The sequence below is a fragment of the Nilaparvata lugens genome, chromosome 14 (assembly GCF_014356525.2).
Source record: "Nilaparvata lugens isolate BPH chromosome 14, ASM1435652v1, whole genome shotgun sequence".
Lineage (NCBI taxonomy): Eukaryota > Metazoa > Arthropoda > Insecta > Hemiptera > Delphacidae > Nilaparvata > Nilaparvata lugens.
Window position 1 is genome coordinate 16093372 of NC_052517.1, and position 27720 is coordinate 16121091.

The 27720-nt window shown below is 34.9% G+C and overlaps 1 protein-coding gene across 1 annotated transcript; it reads left to right on the top strand.

The window, feature by feature from the left end:
• The first annotated feature begins 277 nt into the window (after positions 1-277).
• On the top strand, positions 278-27720 carry LOC111055287 (high affinity cationic amino acid transporter 1). Its single transcript, XM_039440891.1, is given in 16 exon segments — positions 278-394; positions 396-516; positions 1554-1682; positions 2987-3142; positions 8806-8910; positions 11031-11186; positions 13275-13399; positions 18063-18160; positions 20073-20188; positions 20191-20211; positions 21676-21778; positions 22809-22993; positions 25013-25179; positions 25822-25884; positions 25886-25931; positions 27169-27720. Coding segments are annotated over 16 exon segments (1845 nt in total). The 3' UTR covers positions 27306-27720.

Below are 27720 nucleotides of genomic sequence, written 5' to 3' on the forward strand. Positions count from 1 at the left end.
AAGGAACATACCTGTCAAATTTTTATGAAAATCTATTACCGCGTTTCGCCGTTAATGCGCAACATATAAACATATAAACATTTAAACATTTAAACATTAAGAGAAATGCCAAACCGTCGACTTGAATCTTAGACCTCACTTCGTTCGGTTGAATGAATAAAGATTTCAGCCTAGTCACTCCTTGGCTTCAGAGGCTAGACTTCCCAGCGTCTCTATTCTATAACTGGTTTGAGCTTGAGGATGAAATTTGCTCTGATATAATATTTGTTGTTGACAGATGAGCTTGAAAAAACTTGTGAGAGTGTTCTCGAGGCGGAAGACGGACGATGACGAGTTGGGGGACTCGAAGCCGCAACTGGCCAGGGTGTTGGAGTTGGTAGACCTGACTGCACTGGGGGGTTGGCTCCACCCTGGGTGTGGGCGTGTATGTGCTTGCCGGGGCCATAGCAAGGAATGACAGTGGACCAGCCGTCACTCTAGCCTTCCTAGTGGCTGCTGTTGCTTCTGCCTTCTCAGGTCAGTAATAAAGATGGTATAAAGCAAGTAGATCTATCTTAGTAAGTAGAAGGGGAAGATCAAATGTTATTTTCACGAAATTATTGCTTCTCCTGATCCTTCTTCCCTTCTCCTTCTTCTTTTCTCCTTTTCTTCCCTCTCCTTCACCTGATCCTTCTCCTCCTCATCCTCCTACTTCTCCTGTTCCTCCTTCTCGTTCTTATCCTTCTCCTAGTCTTCTACATCCTTCTCCTTCTCCACCATCTCGTTTTTCTCCTCCTTGTCTCTCTCCTTGTTCTCCTACACCTTCATCTCATCCTCCTGTCACACCCTCACCCTTCTCATCCTTCTTTTTCTTTATCTTCTTCACGTTCTCCTCTCGTTCTCCTTCTTCTCGTTCTCCTCCTACTCCTTATCCTCCTCCTTCTCTATCTCCACCCCCTTCCCTATCACCTTCTACTCCTTCTCCTCCTCCTGCTCCTCCTCCTCCTCCACCGACTACTCCTCCTCCTCCACTTGCTACTCCTCCTCCTTCTCCATCAACGCCGCCTTCTCATTCTTCTCCTTCTCTTCATTCTCTTCCTCCTCATCCTCCTTTTTCTCTTTCTCCTCCTCCTCCTCCTCCTCTTCCTCCTACTCCTCCTCCTCCTCCTCCTCATCGTCCTCCTCCTCATCGTCCTCCTCCTCATCGTCCTCCTCCTCCTCCTCCTCCATCACCACCACCTCCTCCACCACCACCACCACCATCTTCTCATCCGTCTCCTATACTCCTCCACCTCCTCTTTCTTCTCCAACTCTCGAAGCTTATTCCTCTTGGATTTCACTTAATTTTCATTTATCAAACATTTATCATTCTCTTACTTTCTCAAAAGTTGGTGAATTTTTTATGTACAGTAATTATAAATTTTCATCAATGTTCCATTTATTATAATGTATTTCAATCGAGTCAGCTGATGGTTTAAACTGGATTTTGATATAAACTGGTGAAAGCGTCCCTAAATTTGAATTTTTTGAATATATTGTGATTCCTCAATTCATTCTCAATGTGTTTTTTTCAGGTGTTTGTTATGCCGAGTTCGCAGCCAGAGTACCGAAAGCAGGGTCTGCCTATATCTATAGTTATGTGAGTGTGGGGGAATTAGCAGCCTTCATTATAGGATGGAACCTCATCCTTGAATATGTCATAGGTGAAAATTTAAGATAATTTCAATTCAACAATTTTTATGTCAAGAATATATACTAAATAAATATAACTGAATTTTCTTAATTTTGGTAAGAATTGCGATGAAAACAAATTTTATATAGGCTATCATAGTATTTAAAAAAAAATTAAGAAGACGAGGAAGAGAAAAATAATGAGTTATGACGAGGGTATGTAGGAGAAGTTCGTGGAGGTCGAAGAGAAGGAGGAGGGGTAAAGGAGGAGGAGGAGAGCAAGGAGTAGCGTGATAAGGAGGAGAAAGAAGAGAAGGAGAAGAAGGAGAAGGAGTAGAAGGAGGAGAAGGAGGAGAAGGAGGAGAAGGAGGAGAGGAGGAGAAGGAGGAGAAGGAGGAGAAGAGGAGAAGGAGGAGAAGGAGGAGAAGAGGAGAAGGAGGAGGAGAAGAAGAAGAAAGGGGAGGAGGAGGAGGAGGAGGAGAAGGAGGAGAAGGAGGGAAGGAGGAGAAGGAGGAGAAGGAGGAAGGAGGAGAAGGAGGAGAAGGAGGAGAAGGAGGAGAAGGAGAAGGAGGAGAGAGGAGGAGAAGGAGGAGGAGAAGGAGGAGAAGGAGGAGAAGGAGGAGAAGGAGGAGAAGAGGAGAAGGAGGAGGAGAAGAAGAAGAAAGGGGAGGAGGAGGAGGAGGAGGAGAAGGAGGAGAAGGAGAGAAGGAGGAGAAGGAGGAGAAGGAGGAGAAGGAGGAGAAGGAGGAGAAGGAGGAGAAGGAGGAGAAGGAGGAGAAGGAGGAGAAGGAGGAGAAGGAGGTGGTGGAGTAGTAGCAGGCAGAGAAGGAGATGAAAGAGGTGAAGGAGTAGGCTGGAGAGTGAGAGAAAGAGAAAGAGGAGGAGGAGAAGGAGTAGAAGAAGGAGAAAGGGGAGGAGGAGGAGGAGGAGGAGGAGAAGGAGGAGAAGGAGGAGAAGGAGGAGAAGGAGGAGAAGGAGGAGAAGGAGGTGGTGGAGTAGTAGCAGGCGAAGAAGGAGATGAAAGAGGTGAAGGAGTAGGCTGGAGAGTGAGAGAAAGAGAAAGAGGAGGAGGAGAAGGAGGAGGAGAAGAAGAAGAAAGGGGAGGAGGAGGAGGAGGAGGAGGATGAGGAGGAGGAGGAGGAGGAGGAGGAGGAGGAGGAGGAGGAGGAGTAGAACTGGAGATATAAGGATCAAAGACAGCAACTTGTAGAAAAACTTGCTTACTAATAAATATATTTCAAGATGTATAACGATAGATAAAATGAAGATATCACACACAAAAATATATAAATTACAGTAATTCAATATAATTTTAATTTCAATCTATTTTTTTCAGGTACAGCCAGTGTAGCAAGAGGTCTTAGCAACTATGTAGACAATCTACTGGGATATGTGATGAAGAATACGCTCACCAAACTATTTCCTCTGCATGTCAGTTTTCTATCACCCTATCCAGACTTCTTCTCATGTGGCCTGATATTAGTACAAGCAAGTAAGTAGAATACCTAGGCTTAGATAGATTTTGTCATTTCCTACACTATTTTTCCTCCACCTACTGTCTAAAGTAGGTACTTAAATTACTTTCTGGAACATAATACTAAAAATCTGGTGTGGACACTCACACAACTTTCCTTGCCGTTATGAAAATTGATCACCTGACGCTAGTGTTCTCGCGCATCTCAAGTCTACTTATAAACAAAGATCTTAGCCAGCTGGTGACAGGACAATAACGCTGGAAACATACGAGGTCTGCTATCTCTTCATAGTGAAGCATTTGATGGAATCAACAGTTGCCAACAGTTTGCAATTGGATAATCACATTTTCTCGAATTTCGAGCTTATTTTCAATTTTAGGTGAAAATGTTACTGAACATTAATTGTAGAGATTTTCATGCTCAATCTTTTACACTCAAATTTTTTTGTTTAAATTGTGCCTGAAGCCTGATAATTGAGAATATAAAATCAAACTTTGCATAGATGGGGCGGAGCTCCTGAAATTTTTACAGATATAAGACTTGTGGCAGTTGATAGAGTTCATTAAAGACTATTCCAGGTATGAATTTAATCAAAATCGTAGGAGCCATTTTCGAGAAAATCGCGGAAAACCCTGTTTTTGACAACATTTTCGCCAATGTAGGCGCCATCTTGAATCGCATTTGATCGAAATTGTTCGTGTTGGATCCTTATAGTGTAAGGACCTTAAGTTTCAAGTCACTCCGTTAATTGGGAGATGAGATATCGTGTACACAGACGCACATACACTCATACACACACACACACACACACACATACAGACCAATACCCAAAAACCACTTTTTTGGACTCAGGGGACCTTGAAACGTATAGAAAGCTAGAAATTGGGGTACCTTAATTTTTTTCGGAAAGCAATACTTTCCTTACCTATGGTAATAGGGCAAGCAAAGTAAAATGGTCACTTTTTCGCTCTCGGTAGGTACTAGAAACTAAAAATCTCCCTAGGGAGGAAAAGTCCATTCAAATAACATGGGAAGCATCTCTATTTTAAAATCTTACATTGGAAATAGGTTGGAAGGTCTAAGCTCAGATGAAGAAGCATAATAGAGTAGTCATTGATCCAACTAAATTAAATACCTCAACCAGAAATTTGATTAACATAAATGAAATATATGTTTGTATGCTAAAATTACCTATTACATACTTCATATTAGTATACTATAGAAATTAAGAAATATTTTTTTAATATTCGATGTTATCAAAAATACCAGCCAACAAATATTTCCCATCAACTAATCAAATTTGTAACGCGAACATGTAGTTATGAGTCGGGCATTGTTGTTACAACTTCTGCTGACAGATAGCATATAGCGCTGTCGGCGGTGAATTGTGATTACTTTCAACTGTTTACTTTTGAGGTTATGTTGTAACATATTGTTACTGGTCATGTAAGTTTTTAAAATTATTTTATTTGCAGTTTTTTATAAAAACGTAGGTGGAGGAAAAATGTTGTGTATATCACAAGTGAGAAATGCTTTTTCTCCATCAGGGAAAAATGCTTTTTCTCCCTTGGCTTCGCCTCGGGCATCAATCTTTCCCCTCAGGGAGAAAAAGTGGAATTTTTCACTCTAGATATACAAATAACTATTTATGAAGATTTCATATTTATCATGATTTTTCCAGGGCCAAGCCACACGAAACGTTTTTCAGACGATTCGGCAGGGCAGGAAGTTCTCCAATTGGCTGATTTTCAGCTGAATCTTGAACGCCAAACCTATCAGCCAATCGGAGAACTCTCTGCTCTACCGACTTGTCTGAAAACGCCTGAGAGAACGCTTCGTATGGCTTGGTCTTTGGAAATGGGTTGAGGTGCATTCCTTTACTTCGTGTAAATCTTCTTTAGACTTGGGGGAATTTGCGGCGCAGAGAAATGATTGATTGATTGATTGATTGAGTACTTTATTTATGTAGATTACAATATATACTGTCTTATAAACTTATATACAATAGCTTACAATACAGCAAAATTATAGATGAATTTACATGATATAGACTGAGAAAATAATTATTGAACTGTATATGATATGAAAAAGCAATTTGTAATATAATAGCTATAGATAATAATTATATTGTTATGCATCTACATAAATTGGCGGAGCTTTGGACATATCAATGTCCATTCTTCGGAAAGAATATTAAAAAATATCTCCCCACTAACTCTCTACCAAAATCTCTCTACCAAGAAATGGAGGGAGATCAGCCAATTGCAGTGATGGATTGAGTCATAGGTGGAAGCGTAGTTGTCATTTTGTCGAATAGAGTCAGTCGAGTCTGTGATTGCAGAGTGGAAACTTCCCAAGTTTAACATGAGCGCTTGAATATTCACTGGAAATTAGAGAACGCTGGCCGATACATAACGGCAACATAGCAGCCGTTGTATCCCTGCCACTGTGTGCCTTCTCTGCTACGAATCTCCATCCTAAGTCGGAAGTTAATTTGAACGAAGTAGTAGTTGTATAGCTGTACTCACTCGATGGTCCGTCTCGTATATGGAGCGAAGGCCGAAGCAAGGCCGGAACACAAATAGGTCGGATTATTGGATGGCTTGGTTCATTTACATCAATGTGGGGAAGCTGATATTGTAATTATCAAATCAATAATGATAGAGTTAGGGCCAAACCACATGAAGCGTTTTTCCAGGCGTTTTTGCACTGGCCGCAGACGAGTCGGCAGGACAAGAAGCTCTCCCATTGTCTGATTATCAGCTGATTGGCCTGGCGTTCAGGAAACAGCCAATCGGAGAGCTTCTTGTCCTGACGACTCGTCCACCGCCAGTGCCAAAACACCTGAAAAACGCTTAATGTGGATTGGCCCTAAGAATAATCGATTCTTGATTGTGATTTGTGCATGACGGGGAGGATGTATCAGCTGTTCTTCAAGGAAATTATCACCCTTGGCTTCGGATTGGACGAGAAACAAAATAAAAGTTGAACCTTTGAACCTATAGTGAAGTCCACGTTATAAATGGCAGTGGAGAAAGATAGGAGAACAACGTTGCCGATCCTCACTGTCTTGTCAATGCCTTCTAGACGGTAGCTGATACAGGTTTATCAATGTAATATTCATTTTTCATTCTCGTTTAAAATAATCAATCATATTTTATTAAGCAATAAATTATATTTTTCAATAATTTCATAATTTTGATGAAACATTTTGTTAATTATTGATTCTACATTGTTAAAAGCCGATCTGGCAACAGGGCAAAGCGAGAGAGAGATAGCGCTATCTGCTTTGTGGAAAGATAGACAAGGATAGCGATATCATTGCTAATCAAACACTGCCATTATAACGTGGACCTCACTATAGATTTACAAATAACTATAGTGAAGTCCACATTTTATTGGCAGTATTTAATCAACATTGGTGCTGCTATCCTTGTCTATCATTCGACTCAACATACTCAACAAAGAAGCGCTATCCTTTTCTAGCTCTGCAATGTTGCCATATCGTCTTTTAACCATGTAGATATGAAATCAAATAACAAAATGATTAACCTCATTTATTAAAGTTTATTATGTCATTATTGTGAAATAAATTGTCTTGACAAATAAAATATAATTGATTGATTTTAACAAGAAATTCAGTTGATACTATGTTACATCATATATTATACCAGTATCAGTTATATTCCATAGAAGGCAGTGGCGAAACAGAGAATCGGCTACGCTGTTCTCCCATTAAGGCTGTGCAAAGGCTAAAAATAAACTTTCTACTCATGATATTTTTCTAAGTTCTTCGATTTGTATATCATCAAGCTATCAAAATGAAAGAGTTTTCTTAGGAAAACATTTTTTTCCGATCATTACTTTTTGAGATATGAGCGCCTGAAGTTTGAATTTTTGGGACAGAACATTTCAAATTCGGTAAGATATAAATCCATGAGACTTAGATGATGGATTCTTCATGGTATTGTTGATCTAGTGAAACAAAAATTTTCTGAGAATATCAATAATTTTTGAAAAAGTTATTCAATTTACTAATAATAACTCAACTAAAAGTTCCTTATATTTGGTTATTTTTAGTAAATTGAATAACTATCTTAAATATTGATATTTTTAGAAGATATTTGTTTTAATCGATCAACAATACCATGAAGAATATATCCTCTAGATCTCATGGATTTATCTCTTACTGAATTTGATATGTTCTGTCCCAAATATTTGAACTTTAGGCGCTCATATCTCAAAAAGTAATGATCGGAAAAAAAATGTTTTCCTGAAAAAGTTTTCATTTTGATAGATTGATGATATACAAATAGAAAAACTTTGAAAAATATCACGAGTAGAAAGTTTATTTTTAGCCTTTGCACAGCCTTAATTTTCACTGTCATTCTAACGTGGATCTCACTCTTAATATAAACTCAACTCTAGCTTACGCACAGGTAATATGTTGCCTATGTAAGCTTTTTCCTTTATTATTTGAGTACAGTAACTTATTATTAATTAATAAACCTAGCATTAGTTCAAGTTCTGTATTATTAAGTCAAATTGAGTTCAGGGTTTGTTTTATTTTCATATAATTAAGTGGAATTAATTTCAAATTAATAATGTATTAATCTTTGTCAATGCCTGAAAAGTGTACCCACTTGAAAAGATACTGAATTATACTACTTATAGGTATTTGGAATATGTGTTTTTTTAATAAGTGTTTTGTCGCTTGTTCTTCATCAATAACTCTAAAAGTTGAAATCTTCACTATTCTTAGATTTGTCTTCACTCTTATAAGTATAGAATACTCAATTATTGTATTTGGAACTCACTCCTCACTCACAGGCATTTGCCCATATGAGGAGCCTTCTTCACAATTTATCTATATATATATATATATATATATTATATATATAATATATATATATATAAGCGAAATGGCACTCATTGACTGACTGACTGACTGACTAACTCACTCTCAGAACTAAAAATCTACCGGACCAAAAACGTTCAAATTGGTTGGTATGTTCAGTTGGCCTTTTAGAGGCGCACTAAGAAATCTTTTGGCAATATTTCAACTCTAAGGGTGGTTTTTAAGGGTTTAAAGTTCGTCTCTTAGCATGTATATTCTTTTTATTCCAATCTCTTAATTATAATTGAAAAATGTCCATACCATATATTAATATAGAACTATAATTTAGAGAGAGTACCTCTTCGAAACAGTTGTTAACTGGAAACTAAATTAATAATTTTGTCAGGTTGGCATTAAGTTGAGTTAACTTTGTTAGTTTGGCACCAAGTTGAAGATTTAAATGCATTTATCGCGGAAAAATTGATTGGGCATCTGGCTAAACGGATATGGCGAGCGAAGCGAGCCTGACGGCTAGTATTGTATAATATTATATACATAATATTGTATTCTGTAAACGAAGAAGAAAGAATTCAATTTCAATAGTTTTTAAATACTGATATTTTTGGTGTATTTTTTGAGGACATAGATTTGATTCGATTTTTAATTTCATATCGGATATACCATGATGACTCAAATCACAGTGACCTACTACTGGAAGGCAATGTAAATAGAAAAGTGGAATCATTGTCTTCCTATCATTTCTACCGACTTCATAACGTGGATCTCCCTTCATCAAAAGCTTAAAAAGGTGAAGTGAATTTGAATTCTGTTTTTCAATTGCAGTGATACTGTCATGGGGAGTGAAAGAGTCCACTACTCTGAACAATATTTTCACTGCAGTGAATTTACTCACAGTGGCGACTGTCATAATATGTGGCTGTTGGAAGGGTGAGTATTCACTTCATATCTTACTCCAAAATATTTTTTTTAAAAGCTGGTTCACAAACGTATAATGAAATATTGGAAATAAAAAAAAAACACTTTTATAAAAATGATGATTTCCCAAATTATAAAAAAATATCGAGGCACCGAGCTTCGCTCGTTATTTTTATTTAATGATAAACAGAAAACAATTCTCTAAAATGATCGTGTTTATATTTTACAGCTGGCTATACGTCAGCTTATGAATTTCGGAGATGCGATATTTTGATTTTTCACATACTCACTTTTTTACTATCCACAGCTGTTTCAGCCAAGGATGAATAAATTATCCTTTTAATGTCGTTCAGCGAGTTTTCTCAAGGATGAGACCTAGCGCAATCGAATCTTTATATCATAAACCTACTATGTACCAAATTTCGTGAGAATCGTTAGAGCCGTTTTCGAGATCCGTTGAACATAAATAACCAGATATAAATATAGCCAGATATAAAAATAGCCAGATATGAAAATAACCAGTTATAAAAATAACCAGATATATAAATACAGAAATTGCTCGCTTAATATAATAGGATATTGTATATAGGTACAATACTGGAGATTTTGAATTTAGAGGATAGTTTATTAATATTGTTTATACAGTTTGATTGTTTGTATAATTGAACGAGCGTTAGCGAAGTTCTCACTTTTGACTGACTGAAGGCCAAATCGTTTCTGTCTGTATGTTTGACAAGAACTTTAGAGAGAATCGATCAATCAGCTTCAAGTTTTGAACACGAATTCTTCGAACCTTTTGACAGGTCAAGCTCATTGGACAACAACATTTTGACTCACTCCTTCGTCCTTTTTCAGGATATAAAAATAACATTTTGTTCAAAGTGTTGAATTTTGTAAGCAGAAGCTACTTATTAGTGTTCACTAACACTTGATTATTCAATGTTGAGGTACTCATTTTATTTCATTTTTGTAAAATTTATTAGTATCTTCAAATATGTTGAGATCATTGAATAACGGTTTGAGATATCGATGTGCGGGTTTCGCCATTAATTTTCCTTTTAAACTCTATCGGAGTCATGTATTACATGGCCACCATCCCATTTGAAAAAAATGTAGTTGGATTCAAAATGAAGTTGGATCCTTATGACGGATTCAAGATGGTGGACAAAAGTTTTGAAGAGACAGAAAATATTTTTTTTCAATTGGAATAGGATCCCCATGGAACCTACTACTGTAATATCATACTTGTAAAAGATCTCAGAGATCAATACATGAGCGAGTTCTTCAACCCAGGGGGTCTCTAGTGATATTTGACCAAGCGAAGTGAGGTTTAAGATTCAAGTCGACTGTTTTGCATTTCTCTTCATTTATATTTATATTTATGTTCCGCATTTACGGCGAAACGCAGCAATAGATTCTCATGAAATTTGAAATGTATGTTCCTTTTTTAATTCCGCGTCGACGTATATAAGGTTTTTTAAATTTTGCATTTCAAGGATAATACGAAAGGAAAAGGAGTCTTCGAACGCCAATATAAGAGTAAAAATCAGACTATAGAATTATTCATCATAAATCAGCTGTCGAGTGGATTATAAATTGCATACAATGACGCATGCAATTCAATATCTCAATGTAACTTAGTGAAAAACAGCTGTTGTGTGAACTATTAATTGTGTGCAGTGAGGCATGTAATTGATAAATAATTGAAGTAGCATTGTATTTTCTCCGACTTTTCTCTGCTTCCAACTCGGTAAGTTTTTGATGATAGTAGCATATAGCTATTCACATAAAATTATTAGCATTATCGATACAACAATCCAAACAGTCATTAGTTATTTATACACCGATATCTCGCCGACACGACAGGACAGGACAGAATTTACTCTGATGGACAGTATGGACAGAGGAGGCTGTGGTTTATAACTGCACGAGGTCTACTGTTCGCAGAACTACTAGTCATAGTTTATTAATAATTATAGTCTGTTAATGTTACGAGAGTTCGATTCTCTCTACTTGTGAATACATTTTTCCACAGCACAATTTTCTTTTTACGTATTTCATTTTCCACAACCTGATTTCAATTCAATTTTCCTACATCATTCTAATCTCCTTCTCTTTGATTTTCTGAACAGCTGACGTGAAGAACTGGATGATAAAGAAGGAAGATATACCGGCCGGTGTGAGAGGAGGAGAGGGAGGATTCATGCCTTTTGGAGTGTCAGGAATTATGGCTGGAGCTGCCAAGTGCTTCTTCGGATTCGTGGGTTTTGACTGTGTTGCAACTACTGGTGAGATTGCAATTCAAATACAAATTTCATTTCATTTTTCTCTGTTCACAAAATAATACATATGGAATATAATATATAATATTTATTAAATATATTTCTAAGAAGACTCATCATATGAACAACAGCCTGCGGTTGAGGAAATATAAATTCCAGTTTAGCCCTGTTCTATAGTAAGGTCCACGTTATAATGGCAGTGGAGAAAGATAGGAGAATAACGTTGCCGAACCTATGTCTTGTCAATGGCCTCTATAGACGGTAGCTGATACAGGTTTATTGATGTAATATTAACTGTTCATTCTCGTTTAAAATAATCAATTATATTTTATCAAGCAAGAAATTATATTTTTAAATAATTTCATAATGAATTTTTATGATAAAGATGAAATATTATGTTGTTTTATTATATTTCTACATTATTAGAAAACGATCTGGCAACAGAGCAAAGCGAGAAAGAGGTAGCGCTATTCGCTTTGTTGAATGATAAACAAGGATAACAATACAATTATTACTAATCAATCACTGTCATTATAACGTGGACCTCACTGTAGTCACTGCTCCCTTCTTCTCTTTTTTCACTTCTTCTTCTTCCTCCTCTCATTCTTCTTTTTCTTCACCTTCTTCTCCTCTTCCTCCTACTTCTTTCCTTCATCACTTACCCCATCTTCTCTTTCTTCTAGTCATTTTTCTTCTCCTTCTTTTCCTCTTCTTCCTCCTTCAACCTCTTCTCCCCCCTCCTCCGCCACTCCTCACAACTCCTTCCTGTCTCTCCCGTTTCTCCTTCTCTCACTCCTTCTCATCTCTCTTCTCCTCTTACTGCCTCTCCTCCTCCTCATCCACCACTTTTTCTTCTCACACTTCTACTCCTCCTCCAGGATTATTTCTCAAATATACAGTATTTTATTTGTCGACAAAAGCAATATTTCCTCATCAAATTATACATTTTTATAATTGAGATAAAATATCTATGTTAGTTCACCATATTCTTACATAAAGGTGCGTACAGATATACGCGCCGCGAACATGAGCTGCCTTGTATCACTTTTAATACTTGTATCACCTTGTATACACTTTTAATCAGCTGACTATATCTGTATTTTTACAGAAACGGTAGGATACAGATATAAAAAGCTTGGCATCAGCTGATTAAAAGTGAACTGCTCATGTTCGCGGCGGGTAAATCTGTATGCACCTTAATATTCCACGAAAAAGTTGGTAACGGTGCAGAGCTAGAAAAGGTTAGAGCTATCTGCTTTGTCTGATGACAGACAAGGATAGCGAACCAATGTTAGTAATCAGGTGCTGACTTTATAAAGTGAATCCTACCATAAAAGTAAAGGTAACCTACTTTGAATTTCTCATAATTGTTTTTAACTGTATCTCATTATGAAACACTGGGGCTCAACTCACACTTAGGCGACACAGGTCGAGAATGACTCGACTCCAGTGGAGAGCATGTGTTTCCAAATGATGACACTCAGACCAGTCGACTCTAGCCTCCGCGACGTCACCATTTGAAAACACATGCTCTCTACTAGATTTGAGTCTCTTCTCGACCTGAGTCGCGTAAGTGTAAGTTGAGCCTAGGATGAAGTCTAGAAATATCACGAATTCATTGCAAAATTGCATACATGTTTCAAAACCCTTGGTGTCAACTTCAGTGTGTAATCTACAATGTGGATGACACACTGTATAAATTTGTGATATTTCTAGACTACATCTCAGTGTTTCATAATGAGATTAGAATATGAGACTAGAAGATAATGAGACTAGAGTCGACTGGACTGAGTGTCACCATTTGAGAACACATGCTCTCTACTAGATTCGAGTCTCTTCTCCACCTGAGTCGCGTGAGTGTGAGTTGAGCCCCAGTGTTTCATAATGAGATACAGTTTAAAAAGATTATGAGAAGTTAAAAGTGGGTTACATATGGTAAGATTTACGTTATAAAGAGAGCACCTGATTATTAACATTGGTTTGCTATCCTTGTCTGTCATCAAACAAAGCATATAGCTCTATTCCAGTGTTCCATAATGGATAAATATCACTACATCTCACTAACAACAGTATTCGTATCTCACTGTTTTACAGGTGAGGAAGCCAAAAATCCTCAACGGAACATTCCTCTATCAATTGTTCTTTCATTGATAATAATCTTCCTCTCATATTTCGGGATTGCCACAGTGATGACACTCATGTATCCCTATTATCTACAGGTAATTTTATAAAAAATATCACATAAATTAGGCATAAGACTGTCCAAAAGTGACAAGTTTTTTTTTTTGAAAATTTGAAAAAATTGTTGAGTTGTTTAACAGTTTTTCTTGTATTCTTTATAATGGCAGAACTAGAGTCTGAGAGATATTACTTTCAACATGAAGAGGGGAAACTGATTTCTCGTTGCACAGTTTGTAGCATGGACAGAGTGAGTGTAGAGTAGAGTAAGCATGCTAGATACTGACACAAAAGTAGGTATAGTGAGGTCCACGTTATAATGGCAGTGAAGAAAGATAGGAGAAAAATGTTGCCAAGTCTCTCCATTTTGCCACTGAGTGTACACAGCTGCTACTCAATTCATCCCATTGAATTTGATCTTATAATAATTAATATCATTTCCTTGATACAATTTAATGTCAAATTAATCAAGAAAATTTATTTTTCCATAATTTGATTCGAAAATTTGTTTTCATAACTGAGATCAGATTTTTATTTTTATACAAACCTGAAATGGCGACTAATTTGAAAAGCTGTGATACAACATTCTGAATTTCAAAACAACAGAAATTAAGTTATTTGGTGGTTATTCTATTCCAATTTCTTTTAAAAATAACAGAAAAATATAAATCCTTTTCAAAATAAGTAGTTTCAATGGAAATAATTCTAAAATAACCTTTCAATATTATTTATACCGGTACGAGTAGGTCTAACTTCTACGTATTGGCTAACTGAAGCATGGATGAAATCTAGGATGGTTAGTTATCAACTTTTAAAATGTCATTTCAGGTATTTTAATTTGTGTTTCTCATACGGTAATGTCTGAAAATTATTTAATTGTTCCAAAAATACATTTTTAATCAAACATACTACTTGTGTACTCAAGTATTTTGATAGAATGAAGAAAACAAAATGGCGGCTGAGAATTGTTTGTTCACTTTTGTACAGTCACTATCAAAAGTAAAAAAAATATTCTGTCAAACTGACAACATTGCAAACCGAGAGAGAGATAGCGCTATCTGTTTTGTTGTATGATAGAAAAGGACAGCAACAGTATTGTAAATCGTACACTGCCATTGTAACGTGGACCTCACTATGGGGAGAATTCCGTCAGGTAGTTCAATAATCAGAGATACATATATAATTATGTTTGGATGATTCTTCTCCTCCACGTTTCACGAGAATTGATAAATCTATTCAATGTATTTGAGTGAACATACTGCAAACCTTCCTAAGTGGGATATAACCATTAAACCATACAATTTCGAAGTAATGGTTTGTATAAGAAATTATACTTGGTTTCAAGAGAAAATTTTATATTTTTTCAAATTGTGATGAAAGTTACTTGTTTAGTTTCGTGTTAGGAAGTCAATTAATCAGATAAAACCAGAATTCTAGTTGATAGATTATTTTTTGGACTTAAAATTATGTGTAAATAAAATCATAAACTCTACATAACCTCTGGACTGATCATTTTAGATCAAGGTAAAAAGCAGTTTTGAGCAATGCCTATTGTTTGAACCTATTGTCCATGAATGAATAAATAAATGAATATCGATGTATAGAAAATTTTGTTAAAGTGAAGACATAGAAAGCATAACACGAAATATTATCTGAAAATTCGGGAGATAAAAAGACAACGTTTCCTCATTAAATGAGGAGACGTTGTGCTATTTATTCAGTAAGTCATTCATAAGTATTTATAAGTCATTCTCTCAACTCATCATTCTAGTAATGTGTTTTTTTTTTGTAAGAATGGAGAATAAAGACTCACTCATATTTTATTGAGCAACAAATTGTTTTTTGCTTTGTATAACCATAAAGAAACCATAGTAGATATCCCACAGTATAGGGCGTTTATGTCACAGCTTTTACTGTAAACTCAAGCCGATTATTGTTGATTTTTACTGTTTTGTTGAGGAGAGAGTGTAAAATGGCACAGTATGAGAGACTACAGTGAGGTCCACGTTATAATGGCAGTGGATAAAGATAGAAGAATAGCGATGCCGATTCTCTGCATTAATTAATTATTTTTCTACACTAACAAAAACATAATTGGCATCATTGTGGACCTAGAAAAGGATAGTACCACCGGCTTTGTAGAATGATAGACAAGGAAAGCAAAACCAAAGTTGATCAAATACTGTCATTATAACGTGGACCTCACTATACCAGCGTCACACAGCTTCACGGGAAAGAACTATGTGGACTATCGGCTTGAGATAATAATAAAAGTTGCGACATAAACTCTATGGTAGAACATAGAGAATTAGTTCTGACTTAGAGGGATTTGCGGAGCAGAGAATAGTAGGGATACAGCGGCGGTGATGTTGCCGTGCTAAAGCGGACAGCCATCTGTAGTCTCTAGCTAGAGGGAGTTCAACAGCTCATGATACGCTTACGTAGTTTCTCTCTGGAAGCACTGGATCGACTGATTGTAATCTACAAATAGGCAACTGCGCTTCTTTCTATGACACTATTCATCACTCTAATTGGCTGATCTCCCTCCATTTCTCTGCTCCGCATATTCTCCGATGTCAATTGTAAAAGGACCTTGTAAAGGACACAGGAGTTGGTTTGCCTAACTAACAAACTTTGGGACACACAATAAGCTTCGGTTGACTTGCGACGTTCTTTGAACCTTTAGATCTTTGAATCCGTCCCTTCAAAAACATAAACATAAACATTCTCCCATGTCGGAACTATTTTGTATGGACAAGAAAGTCATGAGAATGAATTCTGGAATATTAAACATTCAAATGATATTTTCACTCAGATTTCTCCTTTTTATTGAATAATCTTTACATTTGTTCACGAACTAGCCATAAAAATACAGTGTTACAGTTGAATAGAGATACATGCACAATATAATTGACCAAGCGAAGTGAGGTCTAAGATTCGCTAAGGTCTGAGGTCTAAGTCGACGGTTTGGCATTTCTCTTATTGTTTAAATGTTCAAATGTTTCAATGTTTAAATGTTAAAATGTTAAAATGTTTAAATGTTTAAATAATTAAATGTTTAAATGTTTAAATGTTTAAATGTTAAATGTTTAAATGTTTAAATGTTTAAATGTTTAAATGTTTAAATGTTTAAATGTTTAAATGTTTAAATGTTTAAATGTTTAAATGTTTAAATGTTTAAATGTTAAATGTTTAAATGTTTAAATGTTTAAATGTTTAAATGTTTAAATGTTTAAAGTTTAAATGTTTAAATAATAAATGTTTAAATGTTTAAATAATTGAATGTTTAAATGTTTAAATGTTTAAATAATTAAATGTTTAAATGTTTAAATGTTTGAATAATTAAATGTTTAAATGTTTATGTTTAAATGTTTAAATGTTTAATGTTTAAATGTTTAAATGTTTAATGTTTAATGTTTAAATGTTTAAATGTTTAAATGTTTAAATGTTTAAATGTTTAATGTTTAAAGTTTAAATGTTTAAATGTTTAAATGTTTAATGTTTAAATGTTTAAATGTTTAAATGTTAAAATGTTAAATGTTTAAATGTTTAAATGTTTAAATGTTTAAATGTTTAAATGTTTAAATGTTTAAGTTTAAATGTTTAAATGTTTAAATGTTTAAATGTTTAAATGTTTAATGTTAATGTTTAAATGTTTAAATGTTTAAATGTTTAAATGTTAAAATGTTAAATGTTTAAATGTTTAAATGTTAAATGTTTAAATGTTAAATGTTTAATGTTAAAATGTTAAATGTTTAAATGTTTAAATGTTTAATGTTTAAATGTTAAAGTTTAAATGTTTAAATGTTTAAATGTTTAAATGTTTAAATGTTAAATGTTTAAATGTTTAATGTTTAAATGTTTAAATGTTTATATGTTTATTTATGTTGCGCATTTACGGCGTAATGCGGTAATAGATTTTCATGGAATTTGACGGGTATGTCCCTTTTTAAATTATTGCGCGTCGACGTATATCAAGGTTTTTGGAAATTTTGCATTTCAAGGATAATATGAAAGGAAAAAGGAGCCTCCTTCATACGTCAATATTAGAGTGAAAATCAGACTATAGAATTATTCATCATAAATCAGCTGTCGAGATGACTATAAATTGCATGCCATGACGCATGCAATTCAATATTTCAATGTAACTTGGTAAAAAAATAACCAGCCGTGTAGACTTTAAATTGCATGCCTCATTGAATGCAATTTCTATGCACTATTAAATAGGATGCAAAGAACTTAACAGCTCGTCTGGGCGCCTAGATGTCTTCTGGTTTTCTCGCGCTAAATTCCGGAAAGCGTTCGTTATATGATAATTGAATCTTGTGTAAGCATGATCTGATCAAATAAATAGTTAGTGTATCAGTGTGGATGTGCTTATGGTTTGGGACGTCGTTATAACTGCGCGAGGTCTACTGTTCACAGAACTACTAGTAAGGTTATAATTCAAACATTTACATCCAAAATAAATGAAATTCTAGAGTAAAGTGTCACTTCATGAGAGAGCACGATTTCACTCTATATGTCTCTTATTAATGTCTCCACTATATGTGGATTATCGAACAATCAAGAATAATAGAATAGGCCTACTATTGCATAACTGATCATTTAATAACACGAAATTTCTCTTTTTATAAACCTCGCTTTATCATTAAACGTATCATAATTTTTCCAAATTATTATGAACTCTGTGCTTCATTACAGGATCCTGACGCACCTCTACCATTTGTCTTCAACGAGGTCGGTCTTCCATCAATTAAATTAGCTGTTACAATTGGTGCTATATTCGCTCTATGTACTTGGTGAGTATATTATTAATCCTTACTTTATAATAAGAAACACTTCAGAACCCTTTTCTTCTGCTTATTTGCTCTATTTCAACTTGCAATCTAAGTGCATGTATATATAGAGAAAAGATAACATAAGAAGAAATCCCATGGTATAGGGCATTCATGTTCCAAATTTCACAGTTAAGGGTGTGCAAAGGCTGAAAATAAACTTTCTACTTGTGATATTTTTCAAAGTTTTTCGATTTGTATATCATTAAGCTATCAAAATAAAAAAAAAAAATTCCTCAGGAAAACATTTTTTTTCCGATCATTAATTTTTGAGATATGAGCGCCTGAAGTTTGAAATTTTGGGACAGAACATTTCAAATTCGGTAGAATATAAATCCATGAGATTTAGATGATGGATTCTTCATGGTATTGTTGATCTAGTACAACAAAATTTTTCTGAAACATCCATTTTTGATAAAGTTATTCAATTCACCAAAAATAACCGAAAATAGCTCAACAAAAAGTTATTTCTGGCTATTTTTAGTAAATTGAATAACTATCCTAAAAATGAATATTTTCAGAAAATTTTTGTTTTACTAGATCAACAATAACATGAAGAATCTATCCTCTAGATCTGATGGATTCGTCTCTTACCGAATTTGAAATGTTCTGTCCCAAAATTTCAAACTTCAGGCGCTCATATATCAAAAAGTAATGATCGGAAAAAAAATGTTTCCTGAGAAAAGTTTTTAATTTTGATAGCTTAATAATATACAAATCGAAAAACTCACAAGAATATCACGAGTAGGAAGTTTATTTTTAGCCATTGCACAGCCTTAACAGAAGCCGATAGTCTTAGTAGTTGTGTTTCATGGAGCTATGTGATGCTGGTAAGCCAGTTACACACAGATCGATTTTCGGACGTACTATTTTAGCCGTCCTTATGAATTCTATTCTATATCTTTTAAAAATGTATGTATTCGTTAAATTGTGGTTTCTATGTATGTATTTTAGTAAAGTGCAGTAGCATATATTTATTTTTTGTAAAGCTTTTTTGTATTTTTTTTTGGCAAATAGATTCATTCATTCATTCATTCTTTCAATCTGTTATTTTATATTGGAAACTTTTCAAAAAAGGGTACTATGATGTTATTTTATAAATTGATTCTATTCCGTTAAAACACTAGTTTGCAGCACGGGGCTTTATGGCCAATGCTACAACAAGAGCATATTCCACAATGTTGCCATTTTTATGCTGATTCTATCAAAAACTATCTGAATCTAAAACTCTTTGATTCTATCAAATACTCTCTGGACTATGGAATCTGGCAGCATTGTATTCCAGTAATGCTGCAATCGATGGTATTATAATGTTTCTAGACATATATATTGTAGCCTATCAATTAATAATCGAATATTTTGATCTATTTGAGAGAAAAAAAAAATAAACCAGTAAATTTTTCTTCCATATCGAGCTCGGGATTTCAAACTACTGAAAGCAATTTCATTTATTCATATATATTTGTTAGAAGTGGACTCGCTTACAAATTTTACTCATATTTTTGCTCTCTTTTTCCTACCTTCTTCTCCCAATATTCCCTTTTCCGCTCCTCTTCACCCTTCATCCCTTTCTCTTTTATACCCTCTACCAGCCTATCAAATTGGAAACCATAGTTGGAAAGGTATTTTTCCTCGTTTCTCTCTTTTCAGCACACCCCACCATGAAGCCTCTTTTTTATTTTTTATTAGGAATTCCTATTTTGATTGTGTTATTTTGAATTTTTGATTTCTTTTGTGTATCTTGAATTGAATTGAATGGAATTATTGATTTATTCAATACTTTGATTCTGATATTTCAATTTCTTCTGTGAATCGTGTGTTGAATTAAATAACATTATCGATTGATAGAATTATTTGGAAAATGCTGTTATTTCAGTCTGCTAGGTGCCATGTTCCCGTTACCAAGGATTCTCTACGCCATGTCTCATGACGGCCTGCTGTATGAATTCATGTCCAGAGTTCATCCTGTGTCAAAGACTCCAGTGTTGGCTACGTGCTTTCCGGGGTATTTGCAGGTGAAGTGAACATATTATCTACAAAAATATGATAAACTATGAAACTTTTCCACCTCTTCCTCCTCCTCCACCACCTCCTCTCGCTCCTCTTACTCCTTCTCCTCCTCCACCTCATACTCTTACTCCTCCTCCACCTCTTATCACTTTTCCTCCTCCTCCACCTCCGCCCTTTCCTACTCCTCCTCCTCCACAAATACAATCCTATAAACCTGTTATAGAATAAATTGTATTATATTATATATATATATATATAAACTCATATTATTTTTATTATCCACTACATACTGCTGTATATTACTGAAAGTTGTTTACCCTGATCTACTTTCAGCCTACTCCATTTTAATAATTAATGATTTGATCTTACTTACTTATATAATTATTTTACTTTATTAATTTTTTGTTTTTTCTCTTAAATCTTCATATTAATTAAAACTTTTACAATATTTTCATTTTTAAATAAATCCTTAGTTGAATTAATGAAATTAACATTTTGGTCGAGAGTTAGTGGGAAGGATACTTCAATATTCTTTCCGAAGAATGGACGTTGATATGGCCAAAGCTCCGCCAATTTATGTAGATGCATAACAATATTATTCATTTTATCTATAGTTATTACAAATTGCTTTTTTCATATCATATACAGCTCAATAATTATTTTCTTAATTTATATTTTGTAAATTCATCTATAATTTTGCTGTATTGTAAGCTATTGTATATAAGTAAGTGAATAAGCCAGTATATATTGTAATCTACTTAATAAAGTACTCAATCAATCAATCCACCTCCTACTCCCCTTCCTCCTCCTCCACCACCACCTACCCCCTCCTCCTCCTCATCCTCCTCTTCCTCCTCCTCAATCTCCAACTACTCCTCCAGATCATATACCTCCTTCTCCTCACCATTCCCCTCTAGATCCTCTTCCTCTTCCAGACTATCCTCCAACATTCCAATAACCTTGACTAAATTCATGTTTCCACCTTACTTATTCATTTTCCTCTTCTTCTTCTTCTTCTTCTTCTTCTTCTTCTTCTTCTTCTTCTTCTTCTTCTCCTTCACTTCAAGGATTAGGTCCAGTGAATAATCTATTCCGGTACCCATCTTTTCCTCGGCCTTTCCATGCCTCTTTTTCCAATGGGTAAATAATGTTTAGCTTCTATGAACATTCAGCTTCTCTCGCTGTTAAAGGCTATTCAAGTTACAGCAGCACGCTACAAGCCGCTGAAATGATATTTTTAAGGAGTGTTTTCGACTGGACTGGGACAGAAATGAGGAAGATTGTCTATAAAGTTGATGATTATTCTTAAAATTTGTTATATTATTGTAATTTATTGCATTAAAGTTAGTGAATGACATGGAATAGTAGGCCTAATCAGATAAAAATGTCATCCCATACTGTTCTTTCTCCCTACAAACGAAGAAAAATTTATAAAACATAAATTCACATCAAAAATAATTATTTTTCAGGTATAATGGCGGCCATATTCAATTTGGAACAGCTCATCGATATGATGTCGATAGGAACACTACTAGCATATACAATAGTGGCAATATGCGTATTAGTTCTAAGGTAAGCTCATTTGATTTATTCTGAAATAAAAAGATCTATCGATATTAACTCCAATGAGAAATATATAGATCTCGTAATATGGAAGATAGCCATAAAATCCTCATCTTATAAAGGTTGTCCTGGAGCTAAATTATTATATTTTTCTCTTATAAAATTATTCATTTTTCAACATTACCCATCATTTAAGGCTCAAATCACACTTACGCGACTCAGGTTGAGAAGAGACTCGACTCTAGTCGAGAGCATGTGTTTTCAAATGGTGACGTCGCGGAGACTAGAATCGACTGGTCTGAGTGTCACCATTTGGAAACACATTCTCTCCACTAGAGTCGAGTCTCTTCTCGACCTGAGTCGCGTAAGTGTGAGTTGAGCCTGAATGGTATTTGTAGAGGTGAAAGAGACAAAACCTCTAACTTGTCTCTCAAAATAAGAGTAATAACAGTTTTAAATAGCGGGGGTGCAGGGGTTCTTCTCTCATCAAGTCCACCCCCCTAAATACGGAATAATCAAGCTCAACCACTACCTCCGTGAACAAAGCCAAAGTGCATTCTGATGACGTCAGCCCAGGTAGGGCTCCTACACCAATAAAAATTTGTTGAGATCAGCTATGATATGATATTATCAGCTAGTGTTTTTATTGGTGTGGGAGTGTGCTGACGTTACCAGAATTATTCACTATGGCTTTGTTTACGGAGGTAGTGGCTCAACCCCCTCTGGACCCTCCTACCAAGGACGCAGTCTGTGTCCACCGCCCCTCTTATAGGCACCTTGTGGACGTAGGATCATGTCCCTTTCCATTACATTAATTTAGTGTAATGAAACATTTGTACTCAAATCCATAAGTAAAGGCGCCACATAAGTTTTCATTGAGAAAACTTATTGTACTTGAATCCATAGGATGTTATCTCCACTGGAAATTCCTCCATGAGACGTTTTTCTCTGATTTCTCGAGATTTATTCGATTTTGGTTGTGCTGAATTGATAAAGAACTCAATTACTTTTAACTAAAATGAAAATTTATTCTTTTCAGATACAGGGACTCCAATCCAGTGATGTACGAAACACCTCTCATGAGACGTCAGAATGGGATGCCCAGTGCAAAAAATCAAACTAATTTCATAGGAAACAGTGTGAGTCAGCTCTTTAATCTGACTATGATGAAGTACCCCAATTCATCTACGGAAAGGATATCTTTCTGGGCCATAACTGCTATGAGTAAGTTTGCAGCTGAATTATACAATAACATTAATCATTATTATTTATTTTTTAGTAGATATAATATTATTCTCAGATTAGTTTTAATATTATTCTCAACGTAATGAGGAAACAATGTAATATGTAATTCTCAATGTAATTAAATCTCTCTATCGTAGAAAAAAGATGGAATAATTATTGTTCTTCCTCAATGTTTCTACCCATTTATGTTTCCTTTTGGGAATATTGATTTGATCTTCTCGAATGAGAGCACTCAGGCCTGGTTTCTAGGACAGTTATTGAATTCAAGGGACCATTAAATTTATAAATGCAAAGGTCCCTTAGAACCAATAAGAGTATCCTATAACTAGACTCAGCTTTTTATTCCTAAAACATCATGCAATTTGATTCAGAAAATTTGGCAATCTTATTCAAATACTCATCTATTTCACTATTCCTGACTAACTACAAGTTAATAATCCGTTTTGAGCTATTTCTGACGTCACTACAGTCTATTTTTTGAATATTAGTTATTGAAAACTAGTACTCACATGTGGAGCGCTTTCGGATTCTTTAAATCCATTTTCAACACTCAAAAGAGTTGCGCACCACATGTGAGTAATTAATATTCAAAAAAATCTGGTGTGGCGCACTCACACAACTTTCCTTGCCGTTATGAAAATTGATCAACTGACGCCAGTGTTCTCGCGCATCTCAAGTCTACTTATAAACAAAGATTTTAGCCAGCTGGTGACAGGACAATAACGCTGGAGACATACGAGGTCTGCTATCTCTTCATAGTGAATCATTTGATAGAATCAACAGTTGCCAAGAGTTTGCAATTGGATAATCACATTTTCTCGAATTTCGAGCTTATTTTCAATTTTAGGTGAAAATGTTACTGAACATTAATTGTAGATATTTTCATGCTCAATCTTTTCCACTTGTACTTTTTTGTTAAAATTTATTGTATCTGAAGCCTGATAATTGAGAATCTAAAATCGAACTTAGCATAGATGGGGTGGAGCTCCTGAAATTTTTACAGATATGGGACTCGTGGCAGTTGATAGAGCTTATCAATGACTATTCTAGGTATGAATTTAATCAAAATCGTTGGAGCCGTTTTCGAGAAAAACGCGAAAAACCCTGTTTTTGACAACATTTTTGCCATTTCAGCCGCCATCTTGAATTGCATTTGATCGAAATTGTTCGTGTCGGATCCTTATATTTTAAGGACCTTAAGTTGCAAATTTCAAGTCATTCCGTTAATTGGGAGATGAGATATCGTGTACACAGACGCACATAAACTCATACACACACACACACAACACACACACACACACACACACACACACACACACACCACACACACACACACACACACACACACACAACACACACACACACACACACACATACACATATACACATACAGACCAATACCCAAAAACCACTTTTTTGGACTCAGGGGACCTTGAAACGTATAGAAATTTAGAAATTGGGGTACCTTAATTTTTTTCGGAAAGCAATACTTTCCTTACCTATGGTAATATGGCAAGGAAAGTAAAAATGTTTGATGTGTTTATTCATATTTATACTATTACCTATTTGGAATAACATTTTTTAGTGTTTATGTTTCTGCTTTTGATACGTTTTCATTTCCGTATCATGCTAGTCCAATGGATTATAATATTTCCATATTATGCTAGTCTAGTTATAAGGATCCAAAGAAAATCTATCAATTTACTTTTTTATTATGGATAATGCCCAGATGAGCTTCTAGCTTGTGCGTGGGTGATGGAAAGGGCGAGGGTGATTTGATGAGATAATCAAACGTCCATGCCTATACCGGCAGGATTCGAACCCATGGTAATAGGGCCCTTACCTATGGTGATAGGGCAAGGAAAGTAAAAAATTAGACTGTAGCGTCGTCCTTATTCAAATCTTTGGAAAAAACTTGAAATGAATGATGAGGAAATCAATATCCAAATTAAATATTTTTTCAATTCTAATCTATGATTTCTCTCTTTTCATTTTCAGTTGTCAGTCTGTGCTGCACATGCCTCTGTCTAATATACATGGAGCCGGCCCTTGCTAGTGGTGAAAGCTGGGCAGTGGGCATCGTAACCATTGCTATTATGGTGGCCCTTATCACTCTACTAGTTCTCCATAGACAGCCTCAGAGCAATACTCCTCTCACATTCAAAGTAAGTATATATGTACTTTAATGAAGGAGAGAATTGGGATAGGAAAATTATGTTTGACCCATCATCACGTCTCAACTACTCAACTGATTAACTTGAAATTTTGCATATAGATGCTTAGTTAACCGAGGATGATTATAGGCCTATTAAAAACTCTTCAGACTTTTATTATGTCAAGTTTTGAAATAGACCCTTGAAATTTTGCATATAGATTATTAATTAACCGAGGCCTGGCTCTAGGTCTATTTCAAACTCTTCAGACTTTTATTATGTCAAGTTTTAAAATAGACCCTTGCGGAGCACGAGTTACCTGCTAGTCAAAAATATTTGTTTCTTTTCATAACTTTTCCATGCTTTCCATGTTTTTATGAATAAAATTGAGCTTCTCAATTTCCTGAAATCCTCGTTACATATAGTGGATGGAAATTTGAATGAAATATTTTTTGATTTCCTCTGATGTTCTTCCATGATTAACAAACAATATTGAGCTTCATGGCCCTTTTCCCAAGTCTCATTACATCTTATTTTAGGTTTTATCATTTCCTGTCACTTCCTGGAATCTTCGTTACACATTGTGTATAGGGATTTGAATTGAATATTTTTCTAATTTAAAATGGAATTTGAGAGGAATAATGATTATTTCAGGTGCCATGTGTTCCTCTAATACCAGCGCTAAGCATATTCATGAATTCCTATCTGATGTTGAAATTTGGACATGCATACCTGGATCAGATTTGGAATTTGGCTCTTTATTGGTAAGTTTCAATCAAAAATTGATAATTTTTAGAAACATTTATCAATATTTTATTGCTTGTTTTTTTGTTTTTGAATAATTTCTGTAAGGTTCATTCATTCAATCATATGGACCGACGCTAATACCAGCATTGAAATTCTTTTCAGGAAATAACATAATAATCAGGTCTCAGACCCTCGTCTTAGAAACTTGAAATATCAGTTTCAGGCCTAGCCTGAAAATAAAAATATCCAGTTCTTCTCCCAGAGTCACTCACAGATCTATTCTTAGCTGCTTTAACCATTCTACAGCTCTGTTTATGGCTTCATGCAGCTCTCTCATGTCTCCCTCAAAAGAATGGATTGGGCATTCAGCAGTTATGTGACTCATGGTCTGAGTTTGGCCACACTCACACAAATCTGATTGCTGCAGGCCCCATCCCTTACGATCCTGAACGCATTGCCCTTCTCCCACGCGGATTCGATTGAGATCACTTCACTCTTTCCTCTGGAGATCAAATCCATGCACTCTCTCAGTTGGATCTTCAACTAGGAAGTTATTTGTGGGTGCATCTTGTGCCCACTTCGATCTCCACCTCTCTCTGGAAGGTTATCATGTGATATCATTTTATGTGGTGTTTCACCTTCCCATGACCCTTGAAGTAACATAATCAAGGCTCTATAGTGACGTCCATTGATAGTGGAGAGAGATAGAAAAAAGCATTGTTGATTCTATGCCTTGCCACTGCCTTCTATAGACTTAAGCTGATACCGGTATATCTGATTAAATATCAACTGTTCATTCTTGTTAAAAATGATCTATTATATTATATTCCTCAAGAAAATACATTCTATAATGATTTGATAAGAAATTTGTATATTTATGAATATATATATATATATATTCAATCAATGATATTTCTACATTGTTGGAAAACGATCTGGCAATGTTGCTGAAATAGAAGAGGATAGTGTTATCTGCTTTGTTAAATGATTGATAAGGATAGCAACATCTATGTTAATCAAATACTACCATTATAACGTGGACCTCTTTATGGGCTATTCATGCTATTACTATTTTCAATGCTAAACCATGTTTACTTGTGGAGATGGTTACATTTATTATGATGTGTTCAATATGAGGTTTGAATGAACAACTGACATTCTCAATTCAAACAGATTGTCTGCATAAGGGCCTATATCATAGTAATCGACATCATTACTCTAATCAAATAAATGCATGTTCATATTTTTTTACAGGAATGGTTATCTATGTAACCTACAGTATACCCAACAGTGTGGAGGGGATTAGAGACAGAATATCAGCTGCTGAAAGGAAACCTGTGCAAGTCGGATCTAATAAGTCGACCAGAAAAAATGACAACCAAAAATTTTAAAAGATCTAATTTTTATGTGGGACAAACAGGAAGAAATTGTCACCACAAAATTTCGAAATGATTTGCTTTTTATACTGGACAAACAGGGAGGAATATTTTTCCTGTGGAGGAGGAATATCTTCTCAAATATATGAATAACATTTTCAATATAAAATTTAAAGAAATTGTCCATATATTATCATGAGAAGAGAACTGGATTGTTATAGAACTGTCACAACTGGATTTCAAAACAATATATTTTCTTCAGTGGTCAAACAGGAAGAAATATGATTCCTGTTTTGATGATGTCTCATCCCGATATAATTATGTAAGATAATACTGATTGTTCATATCAGAATAAAACTAAATCACTCATCAATAAGTAATCTATTCATTATGTATTTAAAATAAATGTATCTTTGTTTCTAATATTCTA